We start from the raw sequence: 26,035 nt of genomic DNA on the forward strand, positions 1-26,035 counted from the left end.
TGAACCATGCAGTCAACACCTCAGGCTCTTCCAAATCAAACAGGACACCATATTTCATTCAGCCTAACTTGCAATATTTAAATATGAAAGAAGCCAAAAGAGGCCCACTTTTTTTATGAAGTATAAACTGCAAACAAAAAACTGGAAATCCACTATAGTGCAGGGAAAGGTTTTCATGATCAAGGAGTTCATAGAAAACAGATTACGACTTATAAAAACCATGCTTCCCAAGACGTGATGCACTCCTCACGTGAAAAACTGAGTCAGGACATGCAGTGTTCACAAAGCTCAAGACTATAATACACTTTGCAAAACAGTAGGAAAAAAAAAAAAATCACACGCATCCCTCTGTACCCAGAAAACTATTATATAGTTTAGAATGTTATGTTTATTGATAATATGTGGAGATTTTGAATAAATTAACCCAAAATGCAACAAAGGAAATTACATTTTTCCAGATATCTTATTTTTAGAATGGATACCTGTGCACCTACAACAGCTAAATTTGTTATTTATATATTTATTCAACAAGGATTGGCCAGTCAAAATCAATGTGAAAACAGCCATGGCCCACTGGCTAACTTTAGCAAGTTATTTTTGTACATTATGTGATTACTAATAACCAATTTTATTAAGGTCATGCAAAAGACTGCATGTGTGGTAAAAGTATTTTTTATGTGGGTACAGAAAGGGTGTGTAGGAAAGTAGGCTCTGCTTCTTAAGGTTACCCCCTCTTTTTGCTTGATGCAACACAGTTTTTGACTAGTTTGACTGGGATCCTGCTAATCAGGACCCCAGTCTATCTGCGTTTTCCTTAAACTGTTGTGTTATGTACTTGGGTACACCCCAGATTGGATACCGGGGTACCCTTGTCAGTCCCTAGTACATGGTACCCATGTACCCAGGGCATAAGTACCCCAGAGATCTCCCATGGGCCGAATCATGTATTGTGCCACCCACGAGACCATTCAAAATGGACCTACAGGTCTGCCATTGCAGCCTATGTAAGTTGGGGCCTACACCACTTAAGATATAGGTTTACTATATCTAATGGTCATTGCACTTAAAACCTACAAGTCACTCGTCTAGCAGGTCTTTACAATCATGAGGGCAGGGTGCTTGGTTCCAAGTGAAGGTGCCCTTGCTTGAGCAGGACACCTGCAGCCTACAGAGTCCTTTCTCCCAGGTTGTCAGTGAAGCAGCCATATACTATCTAGAGGGGAATTTCGTGATCACACGAAGACCATTTCGAAAACAGCTGCAACGAATACTATCATGTTTGGTACCAAACATGTTGGAATCATGTGGGAGGTGTGATTCCAAGCACCAGGGGCGCCCCCAGTTAGGCTCTCAGTGTTACCGGTACCAACCTTCTAGTCCTGGACAGTGCAAAATATTTGCTGCAGACTAGAGACATTTCTGCCCTCCTGCTGCTGAGCCAAGCTCGAGCAGGGGAAGGCAGAAATATAGGGATCCTGTCACAGGGAGGTGTAATCACCTCCCAGACAGGATTTAGTGTATTAGGGCAGGGTGGGTGTGTTTGCCAGCTCCTGAAAGTGCGCATGAGGGGCACATTTGGTGTCCCTGTGCATAGTCCAGTTCATACCAGTCCTAGAAGCAATTGGCTCCCGCTCTGGTGCGCAACTGGACAAAGGATATGGGATTAACCTTCCCCCCCCCCCCCCCCCCCCTGTCCAGACCCTCCCCTGGGACGTTCCCCTGAATCTTCCCAACCTTTTCCTTAGGGTACTTAAGGGCTTACCTGGGTGTAGGTCCCTAGATTCGTTGTGGACAAGATTCAGAACTGAAACCATTGCACATCTACAGTCAGGGCATTCTGGACTTCGTTTGGGCCTGCCTTTGTCTCTTTGTCTCCTGCCTAGTTTGTGCCTGAGCACCATACAGGATCAGTGCAGGACTGTGGAGCATCCAAGGCACTTAAAGATAATCTCCATTGAAGGGAAGGAGTCACTTCCCTGCATTTGCAGGCACCTCAACTCTGCGGATCAGTCTGCTGAACCCAAGCTCCTGCAGACCCCGAAGGGTTTATCAACACAGGTGGTGGTTATCTAAGTCTCCTGAGGCCCGAGCTGCCCTCTCACCAAGCCTGAGGTCAGCATCCCTCGTGGGGGCTACATTAACCGAACCCCTGTGCACTGCATACGTTAAGTGCATATGCTTGTTAGCAACTCTGCGACAAGTGCATTGGGCTTCAAGTAGCCCCAACCTCTGGCAACTTCTTCCACCAAGATCTTCAGCCACATCGCCTCGTGGGCACCATGACCTGCTCCTTTTGGTGAGCTGCTAGAGGTCCTCTCGCGGCTCCTGTGCCTCCTGCCTGTGGGTCCAATTGAGGGTAATCTTTGTTTTCCTTGGGCTCCCCTTATTGCTCGGGGCCTGCCCGGACTCCCCTGCTTGTGGTGAGTCTCCTGGACCTTGCTAGTCCAAACCATACATCTTCTTGGCTTCCCGCCTGGGTGGCATTTGCCAAGGCTTGTTGGTGCTCTCACCAAAAACCGACCCCTCAGCACTAGACATCATTCGTGGTACAACTCGCATCCGGATCCTGGTCATCCTCAGCGTCGCCTGGTCCTGGTAGCTGGAGTCATGGTCACCGCCATCTATCCTGAAGCTCCGAATATCGGAAAGCATTTATCTTCCAAGTCTCCTGGTCACTCCTGAGTGACAAACTGTCAGTCTACTGTCTCGTCTGTGCCTGTGCACCATACAGGATCCATACAGAGCCTGTGTAGCATCCAAGACACCTGAAGATAATCTCCCTTGGAGTGAAGGAGTCACTCCCCTGCATTCGCAAGCACCGCAACAATGCTGACCTGTCTGCTTATCCCGAGCTCCTACGCACTCCGAAGGGTTCAACAACACAGGAGGTGGGGGGTTCTACGTCCCTTGAGGCCTGAGCTGCCCTCTCACCCAGTTTGAGGCCAGAATCCCACATGTGGACTGATATACCCAAACCCTGGTGCACCGCGTACTTTTGTAAGTGCAAATACTTGTTGGCAATTCTGCGGCAAGTGCAATGGGCACAAAGCAGCCCGAACCTCTGGCAATTTCTCCTGCAAAGATCTTCAACCACAACGCACTGCGTGCTCCGTGGCCTGTTTTGTAAAGCTGCACGAGAGAGGTCCTCCTGAGACTCCAGTGTCTGCAGCCAGTGGAGCGTCAACTACATCTTCTTTGGGCTCCCCTGATTGCGCTGGGCTTGCCCGGACTCACCTGCTTGTGGGGAGTCTCCTGGACCTTGCCGGTCCTCTTCCTGCAACTTGACTTCCTGCATGGGTTGCTTTTGCCAAGATGTGTTGGTGTTCCCACCAGACACCGACCCATCACCACTCTACGTCCTTCGTGGGACAGCTCGTATCTGGCTCCTGGTCGTCCTCAGAATCGAATGGTCCCATCAGCTGCAGAGTCATGGTCAGCAACATCTATCCTGAAGCACCAGACATCGGTGGGCATTAGTCTACCGAGCCCCTGGTCACTCAAGTGACCCAGACTGTCCCCTCTGCTTTCAGGTACTCTTCGTCAAGAATCCACGGTTGAATTCCCACAGACACTTTCTCCTCTTCCATCAGTGGCACTTTCCTGATGTCCTCAATTGGGGTGGGCGGTGGTTTCCGACGCCACTTCACACCTATGCACCCGGCACCCCTTGGATAGAAAACTTGGGTATCACCATCCACAGGTGGCTGTCCAACCTTCTATCTTTCACAGGGCTTCCTCAGGGTCCACTGGGAAGGGCCCCTAACCTATAAAAATCCAACCACGACTTACAGGTACAGTTGTACGGAGCCTGCTGGCATGTTCTCCCACTGCATCCGCCCTCTGTGGGGTCCCCGTCTACTTACCATGGGTGGTTCCTTTGGTCTCCAGCACTCCAACATCCTCGCACCCATGTCTTGACCAGAGTTGTGGTTCTTATAACACTTTCTTAGTATATGGTTTGCCCCCCTGTGATTTCTTTGCTATAGTATTGTGTGCTTTGTGTATATCTCCTGGGGGAGACACTGGAACGTACTAATCAGTATTATATAATAAATACATATTTTTATAAATACATTGTGTGGTTCTTATTCATTTAATCTATACTGTAAGATTGCATTTTGGTAAAACAAGCTGCTTTACACGTCAAGACTAAGCCTCAAGGCTGCTCTCCACAGCTACCACTTGGATAGCACTCCAAGGTTGTCTGAGACCTCTTCAATCATCAAAAGGGTTGTCTGGACTGGTGCAAAGTACCCACTTGAATTAGTGGACATCATATACTAGGCCAGCTTCTCACATTGGTGTGCAGCGGTTGGGATTCAAGCCTGCTTTGTTTTACCAGAAACATCTTTGTATTGATTAACAAAAAAAAAACACTAGTTCTAGGCACATATAATACAAGCTTAGAATAGTAACTTTTACTGAACTTAGGGTTTGGAAAGACAAGGGTCTATCACAGCTTTTCTACAACCTCAGTGGTTAGTTCCCACTAGGTTAGGTAGCTGCAACACCCCACCACACTTAGTATGTCTACTAAAGGAGATACCAGTGGCTCTATGCGCACTAGATACAGTGAAGTTTTGTTCCAAGAACTGAAAACACTGCATCTAGGAATATGAAGACAGGGAGTAGTGCCAACACTCAACCCCTGGTAGAGGGGATACTGTTCGATTACTTGAAAAAAACCATGTGTCAGATGAACAGGACAGAATGGGTGGGCCACGGAATCAGGATAGTACAGGGGGGGCTCTTTGACCTAGAATCTAACCTGGACCAGGGGGCGTCTGATGGCTCCCACCTAGACAGTTCAGACCTCCCAGAGGAGAACCCAGAGGACCCAGAGGACCAAGAGGATGGCCCCTTTGATCCTCCTGGGAAGGGGCAGAGTAGAGCAAGGAGGTCCTGATCCACCTTGGCAGAATCCAATACTTCTAAACAGTCAGTAGGGGTGTCAATATCTAGTAAAAGAGGGAACTTTTTGGATATGTAGTACCAAATGCTTGAACTTAAGAAGCTAGACTTAGGCTCAGGAAAGAGCAGTTGGCCCATGGCAGAGTCTCCCTAGAAGTCCTGATGGCAAGAAAGAAAGGAAGAAATTGGGACTAGAGTCCAATGGTGGCAGCAACAGTGTCCCTAGAAGGAAGGAACATTCCTTTGACAATAGGAACCTGAGCAAGACTATCCCTCCCTACCATGTTGGGGATGACATCAATAAATGGATAACTGCTTTAGAGATGGTCTGTAACGTTCAGATGGCCCCTCAAGAGCAGTTTGCAGTATCTTGAGGCTCTACATTGCTGACAAAGGTAGAGATAAGCTCCTCACTGTTCGAGAGGAGGATGCTGACAATTACTCAGTTTAGAAGAGTGTTTCCATTGACTGGTTTGGCTTAACCACTGAACACCACATGATTACGTTCAAAGATACCCAGAAGGGACAAACAGAATTGGGGGGACTTTGTAGATTTAACCTTGGGATCGGAGGTGGGTTCCGGCTTAGTCAGAACACCAGCTCTGGCTGTTTTAGTCTGTGATGGTGGTATGGGATATTGCCACTTGTCAGTCCCAGTAACCTGGGCAAGTACAAACAGCTATTGATCAATGGAACAGAGGCAATGGCCTACAGGGGCTAGTGTCACCATGGAGGCAGAGAAACTGGTGTCTTCTGGACAGATCATTCTTGGTGAGATGTACCAAGTGACCAATGCAAACAATGTCAGGACTGTAATACTTGGGAGTTAATTTCAGCCTTGGGGGCTACTGGCCTTAAAAAGGTTGTGGTAAGTTCAGACCTACCAGTAGATTGTTAGTTGAGCAATGATTGAGACTTCAGCTTGGGCCAATGTGGAATTTAGGACTCATGCAGCTATGTTGGGCATCTCAGCAGATGTGTTTGCTGTGACTAGGTCACAAGCCAAACTTACATCCACTGAACAGGCCCTGGATCATGGAAACAATGGACCAATTGTCTTCCAAGAGAAGGAGCAGGAGAGGTAGTGAGGATCAGTCGCTTGAGGGAGCAGATCTTAGTCTCTGTGAAGGAACTGTCCCGGGTGAACTTGAGCCTGGGGGCTTGGGGACAGGGGGCCCTTGCAGGGTAGACTTCAGTTTGGAGCAGCAAACCTGCCCATCTCAGACAGCAGGCTGCTGGGAGTGTCAGTGGGTACCACAGGCTCTACTGGGATGAAGGACTCCTTTACTCAGAAGGTAGTGACCGCAAACCTGGTGCCACCAGGAGGTTTGTTATATCTCTGAAGTTTAGGGGCTTCCTACTCACCCTAGCACATGACATTCCCTTGGCAGAACACCTAGGCCAAAGTAAGACTTGGGACAGGCCTGTGCCTCACTTTCACTGGCCTCACATGTTTGAGGACAAAAAGGAGTTATTGTCGCTCCTGTGCCGCTTGCCAGGACACTGGTAAGGCAGGTAGAACTGCAAAGGCCCCCTGATACCACTTCCAGTGGTGGGGGTTCCCTTTGAGAGGGTTGGGATTGACATCAACGGTCCCATGTACCCTCTTACAGCACCTGGGCACAGTTACATTCTAGTGGTGGAGGACTGTGCCACTAGGTACCAGGGGGTCATTCCCCTTAGAACCACCACCAACACTTCTGTGGTGGCTAGGACCCTCCTGGGATTTTTCCAGGGTGGGTTTCCCCAAGGAGGTTTTAACTGACAGAGGTACAAACTTCATGGCAAGTTATATTACTGCAATGTGGAAGGAATGTAGTGGGAATTACAAATTCACCACACCCTATCATCCATAATGCAATTTGTTAATTAGTTAAAAGGTTCAACAGAACCCTCAAGGGCATGATCATGGGCCTCCTAGAAGGGGATTGGCTACATCCCTTTTGAACCTCTCTTTGGGCATCTAGTTAGGGGTCCCTTGTGTTTGGTGAAGGAAGGATGGGAGTTGCCTCTCAAACCTCCCAAACAAGACAGGGGACTATGTACTCTGTCTCCACTCTAGGATGGCAGAGTACATGAAGAAGGCAAGTAAACGCCTGGAGGCCAGTCAAGAATAGCAAAAAGCTTGGAATTACCAAAATGCTGTCTTGGCTGTTTACCAGACAGGCCAGAAGGTGTGGGTGTAGGAGCCTGTGGCCTCAGAAGATCTCCAAGATAAATGAGTGGACCCCACACTATCATTGAACAAAAAGGTGAGGTCACCTATGTGGTGGACCTTGGCATTCCCAAGACCCCCAGGATGCTTCATGTGAACAGGCTCAACCCTTTTGTGGACAGGGCTGACAGGAGCTTGCTCATGGCAACTGATGAGGGACAGGAGAAAGTGTGACCCTATCCATGATCTCCTCTCATAAAACCCTGATAATGGGTCAGTAGATGTAGCCTTGGCAGGCAGTCTCACTGACCAACAGCAGATTGATTGCAGGAAAGTTCTCAATCAATACAGGCATGTTTTCTTTGACACCAAGTCAAACCACCTGGTACACCCATGAAGTGGACACAGGTGAGAGTCTACCATTTATGAATAAAATCTACAGGCAGCCTGACCATGTCAGAGATTGCATCAGGACAGAGGTCCAAAAAATGCTGGAATTGGGAGTGATTGAGCCCTCAGCTAGCCATTGGACTAGTGCAGTAGTCCTAACCCCTAAAGCTCACACCCAGGGTGATAAGAAATGAGGTTGCGGGTGGACTACAGGGGACTCCATGCAGTCACTAGGACTGATGCTCACCCTATTCCTAGGGCAGATGAGCTTATTGACACTTTGTCCTCATCCAAATGTTTAAGCACAATTGACCTTACTGCTGGCTATTGGCAAAACAGACTTGCGGAGGATGCCAAACCAAAAATAGCAATTTCAACCCCTAGTTGGTATTCTCAATTTACTGTGATGCCCTTCGGTTTGAAAAATGCACCTGCCACATCCCAAAGGCTGGTAGACAAAGTTGCCACAGGTCTGGATGCCTATAGTGGAGCATATCTTGAGGATATAGCAGTCTTTAGCTCCACCTGCGAGGATCACCTGGTCCACCTGAATAATGTTTTAGAGGCTCTGCAGAAAGCAGGCCTCACTATCAAGGCTACTAAGTGCGAGATAGGGCAGAGCAAGGTTGAGTACCTGGGCCACCTTCTAGGCGGATGTCAGGTTCAACCATTACAGAGCAAAACACAGACTATGGACTGGGTTGCTCCAACTACCTAGACTCCGGTCAGAGCTTCCTTGGGCCCGACTGTGTATTACAGGAGATTTCTAAAAGGATATGGGTCAATAGTGACTCCCTTGAATGATCTCACCTCCAAGAAAATGCCCAAGAAGGTTCAGTGGACAGTTCGCTGTCAGAAGGCATTTGATGATCTCAAGCAGACCATGTGCACTGCTCCCATTCTGCAGAGTCTTGATTACTTCAAGGAAGTTATTGCCCAAACAGCTGCATCTGAGTGTGTGTGTGGGGGGGGGGTGTTGTCACACTTAAATGCAGAGGGCCAGGATCAACCAGAAGCTTGTATTGCAGACAGTTAACCCCCAGAGAGAGAAATGTTGGTCAGCCATAGAGTGGGAAGCCTTTGCTGTGGTCTGGGCCCTGAAGATGGTGAGGCTATACTTGTTTGGCACTCACTTCGTTGTTTAGACAGACCATAAGCCCCTCTTATGGCTAAAACAGATGAAGGGTGAAAACCCCAAACTTTTGAGGTGGTGCATTTCCCTAGTGGATGGACTATACAGTGGAACGTAGACCTGGGAGTAAACCTGCCAATGCAGATGAACTCTCCAGATATTTCCATTTTGAAAGATCTGCTTCTTCTTGTTACGCCCCACTTTTTAACACTGTTTTTGACTAGTCTGACTGGATTTCTGCTAATCAGGACCCAAGTCTATCTGCTTTCTTCTTAAACTGTTGTGTTATGTACTTAGGTACACCCCAGATTGGATACTGGGGTACTCTCGTCAGTGCCTAGTATATGGTACCCAAGTACCCAGGGAATAGTTACCTCAGAGGTCGCCCATTGGCTGCAGCATGTATTGTGCCACCAATGACATTCAAAATGGACCTACAGGCCTGCCATTGCAGCCTATGTAAGTTGATGCATACACCACTTACAAAAGATATAGGTTTACTATATCTAAGGGTCACTGAAATTAAAACCCATGTCACCCCTCTAGCAGGCCTTTACAATCCTCAGGACAGGGTGCTTGGTCCTAAGTGAGATGGAGCCCCTGCAGGATGAGCAGGACACCCCTGCAGCCTACGGAGTCCATTTTCCAGGGTTGTCCGTGAAGCAGCCATATACTACCTAGAGGGGCATCGCGCAACTGCATGATGACCATCTCGAAAACAGCTGCAACTAATCCTTTCATGCTTGGTTACAAACAAGTTGGAATCGTACCCTCACACCATTACTGGTGGGGGAGGTATGATTCCACCCACCAGGAGAGCCTCTGTTAGGCTCTCAGTTTTCCCAGTACCAGTCTTCTAGTCCCAGACTGCACAAAATGGTTGCTGCCCACCAGAGACACATTTTTGCCCTCCTGCTGCTGAGCCAAGCTCGAGCAGGGGAAAGCAGAATAGGCATCCTGTTACAGGGAGGTGTGACCACCTCTCAGACCGGTTTTAGTGTATTAGGGCTAGGTGGGTGCGCTTGCCAGCGCCTGAAAGTGGGCATGAGGGGCACATTTGGTGTCCCTGTGCATAGTCCAGTTCAAACAGTCCTAGGAGCAGTCTGCTCCCACACTGGCACGAAACTGGACAAAGAACATGGGAGTCAATTCCTCCCTGTCCAGACCTTCCCTGGGAGGGTCCCCTGAATCTTCCCAATCCATTCCTTAGGGTACTTAAGGGCTTACCTGGGTGTAGGTCCATAGATTTGGCGTGAACAAGATTCAGAACTGAAACCACTGCACTTCTACCGTCTGGGCACTCTGGACTTTGTTTGGGCCAGACTTCGTCTCCCTTTCAGTCTGCTGCCTCGCCTGTGCACTAGACAGGATCCGTGCAGGGCCTGTGGAGCATCCAAAACACCCAAAGATAATCTCCCTTGGAGTGAAGGAGTCACACCCCGCATTCGCACGCACTGCAACACTACTGATCAGTTTGCTGATCCAAAGCTCCTTAGGTATCGGGAGGGTTCAACAACAAAGGAGGTGGGTTTCTACGTCCCTCGAGGCGAGAGCTGCACTCTCTCCCAGTTTGACATCTATCCTGAAGCGCCCGACATTGGTGGGCATTCGTCTACCAAGCCCATGGTCGCTCAAGTGACCCAGACTGTCACTTCTATGTTCAGGTACTCTGTCAAGAATCCACACTTGGATTCCCACTGACACTTTCTCCTCTTCCATCAGTGGTATTGTCCATAAGTCGTCCTTTGGTTTCGGCAGCGGTTTCAGCCGCCACTTCACACCTATGCACCCAGCTCCGTGGGATAGGTAACTTGGGTACCACGGTATCCACGGGTTTGGTGGCTCTCCAACATTCTGTCTTCCAGAGCTTTTCTCAGGGTCCACTCGGAAGGGTACCTAATCCTTAAAAATCCAACGCGACTGACATGTAGAGTTATACGGAGCCCGCTGTCATGTTCTCACACTGCACTCACCCTACGTGGGGTCCCAGTCTACTTACCGTGGGGGGTTCCTTTAATTCCCAGCGATTCTACAACCTATTGACATTGTCCCGACTGGAGTTGTGGTTCTTATACCACTTTGTATATGGTTTCCCCTCCCCCCACGCCTCATGTGTATTTGTGGTGTTTGTGATTTATTTGCTTTAGTATTGTGTGCTTTGTGTATAACTCCATGTGGGGGATACTGGAACGTACTAGAGCAGAGGTCTTCAAACTGTGGGGCATGCCACCCTGGGGGGGGGGGGGGGGGGGCGCGTCGATGGGTTCCCAGGGGGGCGCGAATGCCTCTGAAAGTACGTGTAAATGAAGATGGCCTGGAAGTGCAGAGATGTTAATTTGCTGCATTCCAGGCTGTCTTCATTTACTCGGAGACGAGAAGTGTGAACTGTGATCAGTGGAGTGGGGGTGGGGGTCAGGGAGTTGCTGGCAGGGTCAAAGAATTTGCTAATAAAAATAAAAAAGCCCGATCTAGCCTCCAAATGAAAGATAACTGCTTAAGAGCCACGGCCCAAGGCCCACTCTCTCTCTACTTCAACTTATTTTATTTTTTGAAGATTTGGGTGGCATGAGGTCTTCTAGATTCAGTCTTAGGGTGGCGAGAAAAAAAGGCTGGTTTAAAAACAGGAGAAATATTCAACAGTTAGGAGCCCCTCTGCTTTAACTATATATTAGGAGCTGTGCTTCCTTGAATAGATTACTACATCTCTCTGCCCCGAATCTATAAAAAAAAAAATCACTACGCTGCAGCCATGAGCATTCCTTCAGGTGGTGTGAAATAACATGCAGGAGAAGCTTTCCCATTGAGTGTTAGAGCTGCAAGCTGCTCGCACGTGAAAGCACAATCTTTTTAAACTCTATTCAGGCAGACACCAAAGCATGAAACTAGTCTGTCTACTCAAGATCTTGGGGCATCAACAGACTTGAAAATTCTGTTGATGCCCTTCATCTATGAAACACCAAAACATGTGCTCTAAATGCATGCAGGCACCTATGTAGCTGTGAAATGTTCACTGTGCTGTATATATGGACAGTTTGTGTGCAATTCTGCATTGCTTCAGTGTCTTTATACACCTCTGAAAAAGCAATTATGTATGTAGCTATATTCATGGAATTGTTTTTGGTTTTTTTTACGTTTATGACCAAATTTATTTATTATTATTTAAAATATTTATAAAGCGCGACTGTCACCTGGCAGGTATCCTGGCGCTGATAGCTACTCCTGTGGTTTATTGACGGGGGAACTGAAGGAGACCGGTTATTTAATTATTTATTTTTTTTACGGACAGGGGAAAGAGCCAAGTTTTGATGCGTTTCCTGAATGGGAGGAGATGAGGGATATGGCGGATTTCGGCAGGTAGACTGTTCCATAGCTTGGCTGCAGCTACTCTGAACGATCTTCCTCCCGTCCTGGCCTTCTTATATCTGGGCACTCTCGCAAGGCAAGCAGTGGTGGACCTAAGTGTTCTGGTAGGGATATACCAGGAGAATAGACGTTGGAGAGGTCTGGGTCCTGTTCCATGCAGTGCCTTGAAGACCAAACAAAGGGCCTTGAAGGCAATGCGTTGCCTCAAAGGCAGCCAATGTAATTCGGCCAGTGCGGCAGTGGCCGAGGATCTCCTGGTCCATCCCAGAGCCAGTTTGGCTGCTGCTGACTGGACTCGTTGGAGTCTGTCCAGAAGTGTCGCCGGAGATTCAAGCAGCAGGGCGTTGCAGTAGTCAAGGCGACTAAGAATAGTACACCTGACTACTAGTGCTCTGGCAGAGGATGGAAGCAGAGGCAAGACTTTGCGCAGTGAGCGCATAAGGCCGGTGCAGGTTGCGACTGTTTTTGAGACCTGAGTCTCCATGCTCAATTGATGGTTGAGCATGACGCCCAGGTTGCGGACGGTGGTAACTGGTGGGGGGTTATTGGAGTTCTCCGGGGGCCAGAACTCAGCGGGCAGAGGGCGGGATATGCGACTCGCAGGGCAGTACATCACCTCAGTCTTTGAGGAGTTGAACTGAAGTGAGTTCTGGTGCAGCCAGCGTGCCGTGTCTCGTAGGCAGTCATGGAAGGCTTGTAAGGAGATGGAATCTTCGCCTTCCCACGAGAGAAGGAGCTGTGTATCGTCCGCATAGTTTACTGTGGTCATGTTATGTGACTTGATTAACGTGACCAGAGGTTTTAAGTAAACGTTAAAAAGAATCGGACTGATAGAGGAGCCCTGGGGAACACCGTGTGGGACCGGGGAATAGACCGATTGAAAAGGGGGAAGGGAGACAGCTTGTTTTCTGTCGCTGAGGTATGAGTGGAACCAGATAAGGGCCGTGCCGTCAATCCCTGCCGCTCTCAGCCGCTGGAGCAGGATTCTGTGATTAACAGTATCGAATGCGGCAGACAAGTCAAGTAGAATGAGGGCCGCGGCTTGGCCCCTGTCTGCGCGCATTCGAAGCTCCTCCATGGCCGTGAGCACCGCGGTTTCAGTGCCATGGGCTGGGCGAAACCCAAATTGGAACTCGTCCAAAAAGTGGTGCTGCTCGAGGTGGGTTGAGAGGCATTTACTGACCCAGCGTTCAAAACAGAGCAATATTATAATCAGTGTTCTGTAAAATTAAATACTGCCTTTTATGGGTGCTCTTCTACAACTGTCAATGACACTAGGCCTTTCACATTGCGCCACATCTCAATGCAGTCTCAGCAAGTGTGAATTGTACTTGGTTTTACCACACTCTCCAGTGTATTTCATTGCAACTGACATTGGGTGCACACCAGGGTAACTTCTGCTTGTTTCCTGCTGAGAGTAAGGTATCAAGGGGGGTGGGAGGAGGGGGGTGGGAGAGAATTGGTTTAGTAATGTGTGAAATTCAAATATTTGCAATTTTTGAGCAGAGCTGCTGCAATAACTTATCAGGAGAGGACCACATCATGCCGCAGGTTTGACTAAATTATGCAGCGGGAACAGGGAAATGACGCGGAACAATGCGGCACATTATGCGGTTAGCATTACTTCATTATTTTTGTAATTTTAACTCATGGCACTACTGTCAAGGGAAATATTTCACCTCATTAGTTCCAGTTTAAAACCCCAATTATGGGAATAAGTATGTTTGGGATAATATATGTTTTTGTTTGATGCATTTGCTGTTTTATAAATCTCATAGCTAGTCCGGTTTATAAGCTATAGAAAAAGTTCTCTTGAAATCATCTCATAAGCCCTGCCTCCTGCGCACAGCCATGCCCCTCCTGCTCCCCCAATCCTTGCAATAAATTTGGAGGGGGGCCCGACCTCAAAACATTTTGCTTAGGGGGGCTCTGAGCCAAAAAGTTTGAAGACCTCTGTACTAGAGTATTATATAATAAATACATATTTTTTATAAATACCCTATGTGGTTCTTTTACATTTAATCTAAACTATAAGATTGCATTCTGGTAAAACAAGCTGCTTAACACTCCTTTAAGACTAAGCCTGGAGGCTGCTCTCCACGGCCACCACTTGGATAGCTTTCCAAGGTTGCCAGAGACCTCTTAGATCGTCATAAGGGTTGTCTGGACTGGTGCAAGGTGCCCACTTACATTAGTGGACATGATATACCAGGCCAGCTTCTCACAGGGTGCAATATGGGTCTATATAAAAACTGATCTTTTTCCATTAACAAAATGATAGTTTTTAGTTTAGTGTTCAGTCTTGGGGCTAAAATATTTTAAAATGTTATTGTAATGTGTAGTTTGAAAGTGCATGCACTTTTACACTGACAGAGCATTGAAACCCTTCTTCTATTATCCAATAACATGCATCAACAAAAATGGTTGCTTTGTTTGAGAGTGCCTTTTGTACAAGACTTGACAGAGCAGCACAGTAGCGAGTGTGCTGCCTGGCTCACGCCTAGGTCACACAAGTACCATCTAAAAGACAATTATTAAATTAAAAAAAACAAAAAAACATTTAGAATGAAATTTGACCATTAGTCCCTGGCACAATAGGAGACTGCTTACTGTACTAATGCACACACTGCAGGAGCAGAATACAGTGCGATATTTGGCTGGACTGGGCTGACCCTCTATTCTATGCTGCAATAGGCAGAAAGACTAGTCTACAGTGGGCCAATGCACGAAGAAGGCAGATTGAAAGTCCCTTTTGCAATTATATCTAGTACATTTATTTCTTGGCTCGTGCCAGACCTAAACAAGCTCTGGCAGAGCCAACAGGCTGGTGGTAGCCACCAGCCTTTTTGCTTTGCCAATGATGGTTTCATTTTGTCGTGGTTTTTGCAAAACTGAACTACTTTTGCTGTGCTTCCTGTCAAAGGGCAGTATTACGGCACCTCCAATGAAGTTAGCCAGTGGCTCAAGTGGGCTGACCCATTTATCCATGCTGAATTCCTTAGTGGGTGGAAGAAAATGTCAATGACACAAAAACAGATCAATGACTGAAGAGGGCTGGCTGACTCCACGTAGATTATACATATCATTTTATTAAAATCAAAAAGGTATTGGACAAAGCTAAAAAAATATAAAATTCAATGGCTGAAAGTAAAATACGTGTTGGTCTAAAAAAAAAAAAAAAAACACTGCCGAAGCAGTACCTCGCACAGAAAGGAACTGTGTTGTGTGATGTGTTGTCAAAAAGCAAAATGCCATCATTCACAGGGAAGTAAGCCAATACCGTAAGTGGGCTCACCTACTGCCCAGTGCCATGACGTATGTTCTAGTGGGTGGAAGAAAATATTGACTGACAATATCATACCAACAGATTAATATGGTTCACTGAATCCCTTCTATGTAAGATTTAAGTAAAATCAAAGGTTTAGCTAATAAGAGACCTAAAATGTTAGTCATAATTGAGCCCAATCTGCAGTTGCCTTTAAAACATACTTAATGTAGGCAGTGTTAGCATGTTAAAATGATAACTGGTAGTCGACAGAAATAATCTTAGCCAGGTCAGAACTAGGGGGAAATCAATCTTTTTTCTTTAATGCCCACTGTGGAAACTGAAGTATTGAGTTCCCCTTTTCTACAACATCTGAAAGGCTTATGACAAACGAGTAATACTAGATCGCTTAACAAGTGTTACATGTTTCAGTCTTTGACTCCCTATACCTGCACTATGCTTTCAACTTTTATGGCAAAACTGCTTTTGACAGGAAAACTAAATAAGCGTTGGCAATGCCAAGAGGTCTCACCAATGCAAAAGCTATTGGCTTTGCCAATGTATTTCAGCCATGTTGTTCACCAGTGAGGCTGCTGTTCCGCGTGACTAAAAGTTAATGGGGTAAAGGAGAATGTCGTGGAGTGAGTGGAAGAGAGTAAAGTAGTGTTTCGTAGAAGGGAGTAGAGTAGTGTGTTGTAGAGTGAGTGGAAGGGAGTAGAGGATGCTGCGTGGAGTACAGTGGCATAGATGGTTGTGGAGCGCCAAAGTGTTGTGGGGCAGAGTGGATTAGAGTGTTTTGGGGCAGAGGGGCAAGGAGGGAGTTGAATATAACTGTCGTAGAGTGGAGCAGAACATCACAGTGGAGAAGAGTTTAATTGAGTAGAGCTGCAGAATGTAGTGTAGTAGCATGGCATAAAGTACAGTGATGCAGAGTAGGTTGGCATAGAGAGCATTGTTCTTGGGTAAAGTGGTGTAGAGTGCATTGGTATAAAGTAGATTGCAGTGGCTGGCATACAGTGGAGTGGTTCAGCAAAGACTGTAGGGTAGCGTAGAGTGCAGAAGTGTAGAGTGGCTTAAAGTGCAGAGGAACAGAATAAATTAGAGATGCCTGGCGAAGAGTGGTTCTGCGAGCAGTGGCATGGAGTACAGCGGTACACAGTAGAGTAGAGTGCAGTGATAGAAAGCAATGGCGTAGATTGGCATAGAGTGCAGTGGCTTAAGAGTGTTGTGGTGCAGAGTGGCGTTGAGTCCAGTAGGGCAGGGTATAATAAAGTGGAGTAGAATGAAGCGACTAAGCCCAATGGCACAGAGTGCAGTAGCGTAAATAAAGTGTTTCAAAGTAGAGTATAGTGGCGTAGAGTGCAATGGCATAGCGTGCATTGGTTTTGAGTACACTGGTGTGGAGTGCAGTGATGCACAGTGGAATGGCGTAGAGTGGTGTGCAATTGAGCAGAGTGCAGCGGCAGACGTACAGTGGTGTAGAATAGAAAGGTGTAGAGTGAAATATGCATTGTGTGGTAGCACACTACCATTAGAGACAACATCTTTTACATTTGCACAGACACAGTTTTACTAATAAAAGTATACAGTACACAAACAGTCTGGAATGTTCATCACCTAGTGTACTGATTTGTTTTGATATGTATTAAAATATTTTTCTCCACCACACTTCAGACTTACCAAAAAATGTGCGCAATTTGTGCTTTTCTAATCCTGAAATATCTTCAGTTTATTTAAGACATTTTATTTTCTACCCCACCCCCAGCTAGCATGATTGCCACATAAAACCTTCACTTTGAAGTCAGATAGAAAAGTAAACACACGGCTCCCTGGAAGACGGAGCATGACATTTGACCTCTGTCTTTGAACGCACCGAAAACGTGACAAGATGGGAACAAGATTTAAAGGCCGGCTTACAGAAATCCACTACTGGTTGAAGAATACAGTAAATAGAGTGTGGGCAAGTGAAAGGACGAACTCAAGCTGGACAACCTAAAACATAGTCAGCCAATAGAAGTCAAGCAAATGGGAATTACAAAGCCAATAATAAGCAATGGGGGGGAGGGGGGGGGGGCTGTCTTGTAGGTTTTGACCTAAAAAGGTTGCATGTACAAAGACATTCCTATGTAATCTTTAGTGGCTATATCATGGTGTCTAGAACCCCTTTCATTAAAGAATGAGTTAATCAAGGTGCCACTTTTTTTCATAATGCTTATAACGGACCGTAACGGACTATATAACTGGTGAGGGCAATTCAAATTACTAAAATTACCCTTGTCTTTGGGGTCCTGCTACGTAGACCTTACTATTTAAAAAAAAAAACAGTTTAGTAGGTTTTGTGATTTTGCATGGAAGATGCCCTAATTAAAGATTATTTTCCTAAGTGATATGGCTCCGAAAGTGGTACTTGCCAATGTTACCGAATGTCATATCGATAGGACTAAAGACGGTATGGAAGAACAAATACTCAAATCGTGGTGCTGCTGTTACCATTACATACATCACTAACTTCACTTTATTACATAAAGTCACACTAATTAATTGAGGGGCTAGTCACCCTACCCTAAAAACCACAACTTCATTGAGACTAATCATTTCAAGCTCATTTCACTACTTAATTCTGCACAAAGCTAATGGTAAAGGTTATGCCTAATTGGTTATCAAGCCATCTGGAATACTGGGACTTTTTGGACGATCAATAACAAGGTTTCAGGCCTTGTAAGGAAACAGAAAGTTTTGCCTGCAGCAGTCAATGCAGGATTCGGAAATTGCAGTGTGGTCCTTCTTTTGGATTGAATCCAAGTACTTTAAACACAACCCTCCCATTTGATTGACTATATGGCTGCAACAAGAATCTCTGGGATTGTAGTTAAGATTATTTTTCTTATTTTTGGTAAGAATGTTAGAGATCATAAATATTTCCCTGGCACCACAACTATATCATCTACACCAACACTCCGATCCTTTGCCTGTGTAATATTGCTACTTGTAATGCATTTACAGAGGAATACAATCAATTACTGGTTTAGATGGCACTCCTCTCTAACAGTGAAAGTTCCATAATGTTCTCAAATGTAAATCAATCAAGAACCACATCTTCGTCATAGCTACCAAATCGACTGTGGTGCTGGTGGTACCAATCTATCTTCCATGGATTTATTGTAAACAAAAAATGTCAGATCCTAATATGGTCAACCAATTTCTTTGTGTGGCTCAGTTACAGCCATCTATTAAATAATTATTTTTCTCACTTTGACCAAAATGCACTTGCATCAAAATGCCTTTGTCTTGACTTGGTTAGATTACGGGAACATACACCACCTGGGACCTCCGTAGTTGGACATCAGAAAATTGCAGCCTTTACTGTAAATTTTACAATACGAATGCAAACCATACAAGTCTCCACTGGCCCTAGGATGCACGTACCGAGTGCAGTAAATGCGAGGTGTTGAAAAGGTCTTAAATACAAGGTATCAAGCACGACTTTAATATGACAACCCAAGTCAACAACCGAGCCAGGAGAACATGGCAGTGTTTAACATAAAGAAACTAATTATACGAGGCCAGCCTACAGAAAACAAATAGATAAAAATAAATACGAGTCTGTCCTTTACCAAACACTTATCCATAAATAGACACTACTATCTCTAGTCATTCCTACAGACACAAGGAATGCTGTCTCTGAACACGCACACGCTCATTGACCTATAAATAATGAAAGGGGGTTAAAGGCATTCACATACATCCATGGTTCCATAAATAAACATTGACAGTCTATGACTATCGCTGAACAGATCTCAACGTGTGATCAATATCAGCTCGTGTACACAATGCTTAAAACTGCCATTTAGAGCTTTTAAATTAGATGCAAATGTGTTAAACGGAGGTTGTTAAGGGACAAGATGTAAACTAAATGTACAGTTTAGCCATTTCTCAAGATAAACACATGGGATTCTAAAGAAAAGTCTCACCTAGACACTTACTTAGGTAGGCCACGCATAAAAAAATACAGATGTCAAAAGAGATAGCTGGGCAATACTCCAGTTAGACGAAAATATAACATTACATCATAAGGGCTAGTTACTGACTGCTAATTATACATTAATTAATTAATTAATTAATTGCAGGTTTATATAGCGCTAGGATCGACTCCCGGAGGAGTATCTCCGCGCTTCGACCGCTGCGAAACCCTTCCTGGCTTCCCTGGGAGATGGTCCCTTAGTGGGTATCTCCAGGGTGAGACCAGGCATCCCCGGCGGTCTGGTGGGGCCGTTAGTGAAGATGAGGCAAGCTAATGCCCAGAGTTGCCGAGTGTGATCGCTGATCAGAGTGGGCACCGAGGCGAGAGAATTATCGAGTCCGCTGACCCTGGTCCAGAAACCTGCCGCGTCGGGAATCGAACCCTGGTCCCGGGCCGTCCTCTGCTCTCGGGTCTGCCGCCTCTAACCAGTGAGCCACACTACTTCACCTACATTCTACTTTTTAGCGTTCTAACCCTTTGTATCTTACATGTAAGCCATAATCACTTGGACCCAGGTTAAGAATTTAAGAAAAAAGAACTAGATGAATGTGAACAACGTCTCAAGGTTTGTGCATTCATTCAAAGTTAGGGCAGCCTACGGTTGATCCATTGCCCCATGCTGGGGATGACAGAAGCAAAACTCGAATGACAATTTAACTGGTCATTAAATAAAGCCCACGGAACATCAACATCAATAAATATGTATAATAAAAGATTTGGCAAAAAAACAAGTCTAGTAAAAAAACAAAACCTGTCTCCAAGTCCAGACATACAAAGAGCCAAGCTACATGGTGCTAAAGATGACCTGGTGACGAATTCCAGAGCAGCTTCGGAGAATGTTAATTACTACGATCTGATTAAGCCTCAATCGTCCTGTACTATGACAATACCGGGGTGATTTCGATGTATCAATGAAACCACTCACGAAAGAGATGGGAAGCACGCTTTAAGAGAATTCTGCAATCAAAGAACTATATATAACTGTTGCTCCTCAGAGGCGGCACCACAAACTCAGGTCAATTGACAATTTTGGAGCTTAAAAGCCTGCCCTAACATAATGTGACAAAATACAACATTTTACAGACACGACTGGTGCAACTATTCACCCAAAAGCCTGCCATCTACCTAATCAAGGTCAGAACAAGACCACGTTACCACATTTCATTGCCTTCAACCAACCATAGCCCACTTTTACGATTACCTCCTAAAAGCAAACAAATAAAGACACTAAAGAGTGGCCACTCTCGAAACATTAACATTCAAAGAGACAAGTCATAGCTAACAAATCACTGCAACTAAATCTAGCTCAAGTCTCTGAATGCTTGCTTGCTAAATTATGTGTCTGCGCTACATCAGTGGCTTCAAATAAATGCCCATTGCTGCTCTCAAAATAGACACAGCAAGTATGCAAATTACAACCAAACTACACAAGAAAACTTTCCCCAAAACTAACCCTTTCCACAAAGATCAAGCAAGCAACGCAGTCTGTAACTAGTCAAACACACAAATGTAGAAACATTTATCATCTAGGCAGGGACTTTCCTACCACGGACTTCCGTATAATCCACTCTCAATGCTTCACTTCGCCTAAAGTCTTTAGCCTCAGGAGCAAAACGCTTTCAATCATACCACTTGATCGCCTAATTCAATCAAACCCCCCGATTTCCACCCAGTCTGATGTTATCAACCACAGGGTACGTTGGACAGCTTCCGCTTAAAATTGGGACTGATTATTAATATCCTAACGCAGCTTCCTGCCAGCACTAAGGTCTGGAGCCCCTTTCCAGAGCTCGCGTTGGTTCCCCAATTTTCCCAGCACGTGCCCTGACAGACCAGCAGACTTGCCACATTAAGTAACAAAGCCGCTTAAGGAACTCTGGGTGTGTCCGTCTCTAAAACTGCATGCCACGCTTCCAACCCTTCAGCTGCTCCTACGGCCAGATTCGGTCACTTGGGGTTCTCAAGTTTCCCCTCAGAAAACACTTGCACGTCCGACCAGAGACAGCCTCCTTCCTGCTTTCCCCTCCATCCGCTGCGCACTGCTGGGCTCCTGAGCTCCCGGACACCCTCACCCGTTGCGTGCACCCGACTCCGACATACACCCATCACACAGATTCCCAACGTTCGTAGTAAAAAAACATGCACCAATACACCTGGCCTGTGAGGCAATCGAGCCCGTGGCTTCAACGAGGCCCGCTAGGCCCGAAACCAGAGACTCCGTAAGACCGGCAGATAAAAGTCCCTGGCTATGAGAAGGGTCCGGAGGAAATGTCCACGAACCATCCAGTGGCGCGGCCGGGCCGTCCCAGGCCCCCCTGTCCTCGCGCTCGCACCCCCGCGAACAATAGAAACCGCCGGCGCTCCCGACGTTACCTGAGCCTCTTCCACACTGACACCCGCCACCCCCGGCACGTGATACAGGAGGGGGCAAGACAGAGAGGCGCGTAACACGTGACCAGACAAGATGGCCGTCAAGCTTGCCGCGTTCACTCTAGGTGGCGCCATTTTAGTCTGCTTTCTATGTCCTTTCTAGGTAAAGCGGCCATTATGCAAGCCATTATTTTGAATATTGAACTTTGGTGAAAGGTGAGCAAGAGCACAAGGAATTAAATAACCAATCTAAAATTGTAAATAAGAAAAGTAAGCAGTGTCATTGCCTATTGGTTTATTGAGTGTTGCTACGCATACAATTGGTATTTATCCTAAAACTATAACACTCACATGCAAATCAACTAGTAATATAAAGTATGTTTATCAAGAACATGCCGATTGTGCACGTTGTCTTCAAAGATGTGTATCCTATGACGGATGACGTTTTAACTTTTCACACTCCTCGTTCTTGTAGACTGGAGGTTTTCTTTAGTACTCTTTCCGCGTCATTCATTCTCTGGTTCCTCTAAATTGCCATGCGGTTTGCCGACGTACTGACCTCGCGCTTCCTTCTCTCGATGCCTATTTAGTCACGTGATGAGGGTCATACAGACTTCTTCCGGGCGGTGGTGTGAGTTGGGGAGCCCGGAAGCGGTGGGGTTCGGCAGGTTTGGGGGTCCTAGTTCAGCGTCATGGCGGCGGGCAGCAGCAACTGGTTGTCGGGAGTGAACGTGGTGCTGGTTATGGCGTATGGTAGTTTGGTAAGGAAAAAACAAATACTGGGAGTGGGTGTATTGCAATGCTTGAAAGTTCGTTGCAGGGGATGAGCGGGTTTTGTAGGTGGATGCACAACATAAGGGGGCTACTGTGTGAGGGAGGCTTTCTCTTCTAGGGATGAGTTTGTCATTAAAGCGGGGAATAGTGGTATGAGGTGATAACGAAGTCAAGTATGTATAGTTTGAGAAATATTATTGTAGAAGTCAAGGGGATTGAGTATGGCCCGGGTTACGGGATAACCTAACATGTTATCTGTGCTCAGTCAGCGAAAGAGCAGCGCAGTGTTAAGCTTTTGTACGTCTTGTATTGGAATGAACACGATGAGGTGTATTTCCTGTCCTGGAGGAGGCGATCAGTTACAAGGCTGCTGCTTTGTGAGCCCTTGTCATTTGCAACCTCACCATTAAATGATTGCTTTTGAGTCTACATCACTTTTCATTCCTTTATGAAACGTGATAATAATGGCCAAACTGCAAGTCGCATAATAGTGTGCTAGGACCCCTGCGAAAATGGAATTCACATATGGAGGGCCGCAAGTAGTCGAGGCATGTCATGTGTAACTCCACCATTTATTTCTTGCTTTTTAGCCTAAATTACTTTGCATGCTTTTTTTTTAACTTATGTCATTAATGGAACTACAAGTCCCATAATAAGTGTGCTTGGACACCCACTAAACATTATGTTTGAGGCTGCATTATGTGGGCGATTAATGCTGTCAGATGTCCATGTAGATGTAAAATTGTCGTATGTGTGAATGAGAGGGCATGAGACTTATATCGGTGCTTCACCACTAGAATGGCCACGGTGCTTTAGAAGTGATGACTCGCCTACCTATTGTAGTTTTTAAATCGAGACCACCCCAAACAAAACCTCTAAATGCTAGTTAAGTACATTTGGTTACGCTACATATTTCTGTGTGGAGGAGTTTAAGTGACACTCCCTATTTATGAGTGTGTTAAGACAGTGTTTTGTGAGTTAAATAAGTGTTTTATTAGCTATTTTCATTTTTAGAAACGGAGCTAATAATACAACTGCATTAAAAAAAAGTAACAAATTCTAGCGAGTTAACTTAATCAGCCCTTCCTTTCTTTGCCTGCTGGTGTCATTAGTAGTTCTTTTTACAAGTAGATCTACTGTTGATCCTGCTTTAGCTGTAGTGTGTTGAAAGCAGGCAACGTTTCATTCACGTGAATGAGGCTTGATGACGAGTGCATTGGTACTTATTTATTTAATGCATTTTGTATGGTGCAGACTTTACCAAAAGGTGTCAGAGCGCTTCACAATAGAACCAGGTAGGTTACATGAGGAGAATTTTACATATTTACATGTTACAGATACAAACGAGAATGAAGAAAAAGTAACATAAAACAATAGATGGTAGTCACACAAAAAACACATTAGGATGAAGATCGTACAGGCATAGATTACTAATTTACAATATTTAAAGAACTTCCTTGAGGGACATGAAAAGGGATGTATTAGATTTGGAAGAGAAGAGATTTGAGATCAGTTTTGAAGATCCAGGTAGAGGTGGTAGTGGTACGGAGTGGTGGAGGAAGCAAGTTCCAGATACTAACCGCATTGCCTGAGAAGGATTGAGCCATCGATCTTTCCCTTTTGAAGGTGGGGGCTCAAGCAGTACATTTTCCGCATTACGAGAAGGTCTAGAACCTCCAGAGATTTTAAGTTTATTCGCCCAGGTATCGAGGGGAGGAAGTGTGCAAGGCTTTGTGGGTGACACAGGCAGTCTTGTATATTGATCTTGCCATGATGGGAACCATCGAAGAGAAGACAAAATGGTTGTGTTGTGGTCCCTTCTTTTGGCCCCAAAGACAAAACAAGCCTCTGAATGGAGAACTGATTAAAGAGGGGAAAGGTGGGATTTGGGGAGCCCAGCAAGAAGAGAATTGCAATAGTCCAACCTAGAGAGAACCAGAGATTGGACCACGGTTTTTAAGTCTTGCTCCAGAAAGAAACATTAAATCCCACAGAGAAGGTGCAATTGGTATTCTGCATTCTTTACAATGGAATTGATGTGGGAGAGTAGATAGAGCCTTTTGTCAAGTATAACACCAAGGGACTTTGTGCTGTTGACCACAATAAGTTTATTGTTGAGTAAATTCAGCTGATCCATCCAAGATTGAACAGGAGGAGGAGAGACTGAGGTAAAGAGGAGGAGGAATTGAGTTTTGGAAGGATTCAGAATGAGTTGATGAACTACCATCCAGTTTTGAATAGTTGAGGATTGAGGTTGTGTGCGGAAGACACCTTAAGGTAGATTTGAGTGTCGGCCGCATAGAAATGGTAAAGGATCCCAGATTTACTTAGATTTCCCAATGGTTCCAAATAAAGATTGAACAAAGTGGGTGCAAGGATAGAACCTTGCCGGACGCCTTGACCTACCGCCAAGGAAGACGAAAGGCTGTTCGCTATTTTGATCATTTGGATCTGTCCGAGAGGAATGAGGCAAACCATTTAAGCACTGTGCCTTCCAAACCCAATCTCTGTTGAAGAGTGTTAAGGAGAGTGTTGTGATTAACAGTGTCAAAGGCTGCAGAAAGGTCTAATCAGAAGACAAGACTCCCCTCAAGTCGAGTACAGGCAGCACATAGTCAATCACTTGCAGCAGGGCTGTTTCGGTGCAAGAAAAGGGAGGTTAGTGATGCGGCGGAAGTTTTTATCGTTCGCATCAGTAGAAGTTTTTTTAAGAAGTGCGGTGACCTGTCCTGTTTTAAGGGCAACAGGAAGGGAACCTTCGCTGAGTAAGATTATAAATACCTATTTACATGGGTCAAAATGACAAGTTAGTCGGAGTTTACAACCCCCAGAAATTACAGAGTGCAATAATGTCCACATCCCTGGGAAAGCATGTCGAAATTTACTTGCAGAAAATGCCAATACTAGGCAAGCAGGGTTTTGGGGCGGAAAACACCCAAATCCTCAGGTTTTGGCACAAGTTTAGGGCTGAACACACAGTGGGTGTTAATTATCACACCTGGCAAATTCTGAGCCCCAGGACAGTGCTGTCAATGGGCACACTTTAATATGGGGAACCGGAGCGAGGGTAGGCATATCCGCAAGTTACCGCCACCCTTCTGGGTGGAGCAACACCATGCTCCCTGTCACCCCGTTGGGTAGTAGATCCTGAACTACGGGTTTCAACTACGCCCAGTACAGGACTACTAGTCTAGGGCCCCACAACAGGATAGTCCCAAAAGTCTTGGAGACAGTTTTTCAGTTGTGCACTATATTTCACATAGGTCCTGAAGTAGTGCCACCCGATTCCTTTGGAACAATAAGGCACTAAACATGTTGACCCCACCTTGGAGACCGCCTGCTAGGAACATTACATTCCCACAGGGCGTCCGGTTATTTTTATTCAGGGAGGATATACCTTTACCATTAAACTTATTGAGATTAGGATTGACCCTGACCTATTTTAGATCACCTCACACGTCCACATAGTAACTCGCTACCTGCACGCACCCAACGGCTTCTCCAAAGAAAAATCTCCGACCAAGAGCCCCGGAAGTGGTAAGCCCGTCAAGCATCGCAGCGCCGGCCCGACGAGGAGCAAGGCCCAATGATGAAGCATGACACCTCTCGGGGTGTGAGGGCAACATGACAAAAGGTTTGTCTTTTCCCGTTCCC

General features: G+C 45.8%; 2 protein-coding genes across 24 annotated transcripts in view; one reads left to right on the forward strand and one right to left on the reverse strand.

The window, feature by feature from the left end:
* UBAP2L (ubiquitin associated protein 2 like) overlaps positions 1–21,663 on the reverse strand; it is an 889,182-nt gene extending 867,519 nt beyond the window's left edge. For 10 of the 23 annotated variants that reach the window (XR_015302629.1, XR_015302631.1, XM_086947510.1 and 7 more), the window contains exon 1: positions 21,518–21,628. The gene's annotated coding sequence lies outside the window, so the exon portion shown is untranslated. Of the gene's footprint in view, positions 1–21,390 lie in introns of all 23 variants that reach the window. The other 13 variants (XR_015302633.1, XM_086947507.1, XM_086947504.1 and 10 more) reach the window with 7 other exon arrangements.
* Positions 21,664–22,160: 497 nt separating this feature from the next.
* LTAP1 (lipid transport auxiliary protein 1) overlaps positions 22,161–26,035 on the forward strand; it is an 87,807-nt gene continuing 83,932 nt past the window's right edge. The window contains exon 1 of the mRNA XM_086947520.1: positions 22,161–22,368. Within this exon, the coding sequence (XP_086803646.1) occupies positions 22,300–22,368 (69 nt within the window). The 5' untranslated portion in view covers positions 22,161–22,299. The remainder of the gene's footprint in view (positions 22,369–26,035) is intronic.

The sequence above is a fragment of the Lissotriton vulgaris genome, chromosome 12 (assembly GCF_964263255.1).
Source record: "Lissotriton vulgaris chromosome 12, aLisVul1.2, whole genome shotgun sequence".
In the NCBI taxonomy this organism is placed as follows: domain Eukaryota; kingdom Metazoa; phylum Chordata; class Amphibia; order Caudata; family Salamandridae; genus Lissotriton; species Lissotriton vulgaris.